The sequence below is a fragment of the Pinus tabuliformis genome, chromosome 2_2, assembly GCF_031772625.1.
Source record: "Pinus tabuliformis cultivar Carrire ecotype Pingquan chromosome 2_2, CPIR1, whole genome shotgun sequence".
Classification (NCBI taxonomy): Eukaryota; Viridiplantae; Streptophyta; class Pinopsida; order Pinales; family Pinaceae; genus Pinus; species Pinus tabuliformis.
The window spans coordinates 670,479,643-670,482,346 of record NC_142300.1 but is presented as its reverse complement, the minus strand read 5'-3'; the positions used below and the strand labels follow the sequence as shown (position 1 = coordinate 670,482,346).

Here is a 2,704-nt window from a genome sequence, read left to right as displayed (position 1 = left end):
AAATGTAATAAGATTATTTATAAAATCATTTATTAAAAAAATCAAAACCCCCTTTTTGTCAATTACCTCCTCTAAAAACATAAACCTAATAACAAAATTCCTTCTCAATGATTGTGGATTCTCTCTCCCGAACACAAACACCATTTACAAAAGAAAATCAAATCATATTTACTTGCTCACAAATCCTATGATAATTCACAACAAACCCTACTAGACTCTTTTCCAACTACTCCAACAGGTGACAATTTAGTTCTATAAAAACTAAATTCCCGGAAAAAAATTAGCGTTGTCAAAAATCAATGACATGTACCCTACCCAAATAGGTAAATCCTCAAGGGCTATATAGCCCTTATTCCAATAAACCACACTAATCTCAAATCCTCGTTAACCTTTACGCGTTGTCTACCCCTCTAAAGGTTATTTAGTGGATTCATAAAATGAAATCGTTGATGTAAATTTAACGACTTGCACCACGCTTTCTTTTTGAAAAAGGGCAAATGCACAAGCAACGGAAATCGAGTATTGACCAGATCCATGTGACCGCAACATTTGAACTGGAGGCCACCCAAAATCAAATTTGGGCAAGAACGTCTTCTCTCCATAAAGGGGAAAGCATCTAAATCTCATTATGAAATCGGTTGAGCACAGCTTGTAAGTGTTTTGTGTGTCGATAATGGCCGCAACGCTATCAGTGCGAATAGTCTGCGGCCCGATAACTGAATCTCTGAAGCACATCCATGCCATTCCGGCCTTCAGTAGCCTCTTCCCACGCTTTGTTCAAACTCCAACAAAATTATTATCAGCATTTTATTCGGCTCTCAACATCCCCATTTCATCGCCTCCCTCCTCTGAAAGCACCCCAGTAGCGAGCTTCCTTCTCAACGAATGTGGTTTCTCTCTCGACGAAGCCAACACCATTTGCAGGAGAAAACCATATTTACTTGCTCAAAGATCTTACGACAATTCACGGCAAACCATACATTTCCTGAGAGACAAGGGTCTTAATGAAATCAGTGTTCGTAAACTCTTTTCCACGTGCCCCATGTTGTTACGGTACAGTTTCGAGGGCATTGTCAAGCCCAAGGTTGAATTCCTGGAGAGGATCGGCCTCACTGGTCAGAAATTGCACCAAGCCCTCAAGAGAAACCCTTGTGTTTTTCATTTAAATGTTAACCGTACGCTGCAACCGAAGGTTTGTTTTCTGCAGTCGGTGCTTGATCCCTATCTAGCATCCGTGGTTTCGAACCCAGATTCTAATAAAATTGCCGGAAAAGTCATTTCGAACCACAGCGCAACCACGTCTGTCATATTAAAGAACCCTAGGGTTTTAGCATTGTCTAAAAAACTATTGGTGGGGCTTGTTAAAGATGTTGAAGGGATGGGCATTGAGAAGGGGTCTAAGGCGTTTGCTCGCGCTTTTCTTCAATTGAGTAAGCTGAACAAGGACACTGTTAAGGTAAAATTGGAAAATTTGAGAGAATTGGGGTTTGCAGAGGAGGAAGTCGGGATTCTCGTTAAGAGGTTTCCTCAGCTTCTGGGGTCGTCCAAGGATAAAGTGCGGCAGAATGTCAAGTTTCTTGTTGAGGAATGGAAGCTTCCTCGCAATGCTATTTTGGGTTGCCCGGCAGCTCTGCAGTATAGCATCGAGAAGAGACTGAAGCCGAGGCTCAATGCTCTCAGGGCCTTAATGGCGATGAACAAGTCTTCAGTGAAAGGTATGAACTATCCTTCACGGTGTTATATCAACATGTCGGATGAGGATTTTCATCGCAAAGTGGTGAGCAGGATACAAGTGGCGGCATAGGAGAGTGATGAAAACCCGTTGTAAAGGTTGGGATTGGATTGGTTACTCAGGACTGGTGGGATTTCAACTGAAGCGATGCTCATAGGTTTTGAACCTGCGCAGTAGTGATCATTTGCCGTTGCTGCTATATCATGCTGTTACTAAGGTCAGGACAGTGAAGAATGATGCCATTTTGAAGACGATTGTTCTGTCACTGCATTGGTTGCCTATTTGCAGGTATTTGAAAAGCATCTTCATATTGTTTTCATTTGCGTGTGTGGATTATATGTATTGGTTGTCATAAAAAGAGGCTCTGCACTGCAACAAGTATACTAGATCTTTTGTTATAGTGGGTAGGTTCGCAAAGGAGCCCTGTTTTGCGATGTATGTGAGCACCATTTTTGGTACTCTGTAGTGGATAACCATCACCCAATTGTACGAGTATTGGTTAACATGGCCATTGCTAATATGTTTCGTCTATCATCTCATGGGTATGTTTACTATGATCGACCTGGTTACAGCGAGTAATCTAACGCACAGAGTATTTGGTTCGAAAGTCCAGAGTATTTGGTTCGAAAGTCCAGAATATGTTAGAGGGTTTTTGTTCTGACTTTTTTTTAAAATATGTATGATTAAAATTTATATGATTTCAGAAGTGTTTTTAAACCAGTGCTTTTTCAATATGGTAAGTGTGTTTTGATTAAGGAGTTTTGAGTGGTGTATATCTACTATTTTAAAATCATTTAAAAATGCATTTTGTTGCCATCAGTTTTGATATAAATGTAAACACCATAATAAAAGGTAAATGTATTATTGGAAAGAGTTGAATTTAAGTGTAGGAGTATAAATGATTGCTTTTATTCATTAAACAATTTATTATTAAAAATTTATGATAATTTGTAAATTTTAATTATAAGGAGA

General features: G+C 39.4%; 1 protein-coding gene across 1 annotated transcript; it reads left to right on the top strand.

Annotated features, from left to right (window-relative positions):
- Positions 1–499: 499 nt before the first annotated feature.
- On the top strand, positions 500–2,407 carry LOC149194408 (transcription termination factor MTERF8, chloroplastic-like). The gene has a single exon (XM_089407582.1). It carries the CDS (start codon positions 674–676, stop codon positions 1,802–1,804), a length of 1,131 nt encoding a protein of 376 aa, XP_089263708.1. The 5' UTR covers positions 500–673; the 3' UTR covers positions 1,805–2,407.
- The last annotated feature ends 297 nt before the right edge of the window (positions 2,408–2,704 follow it).

Coding starts and splice junctions, on each gene's coding strand:
- LOC149194408 (XM_089407582.1), top strand. CDS start 674: ATGGCCGCAACGCTATCAGTGCGAATAGTCTGCGGCCCGATAACTGAA.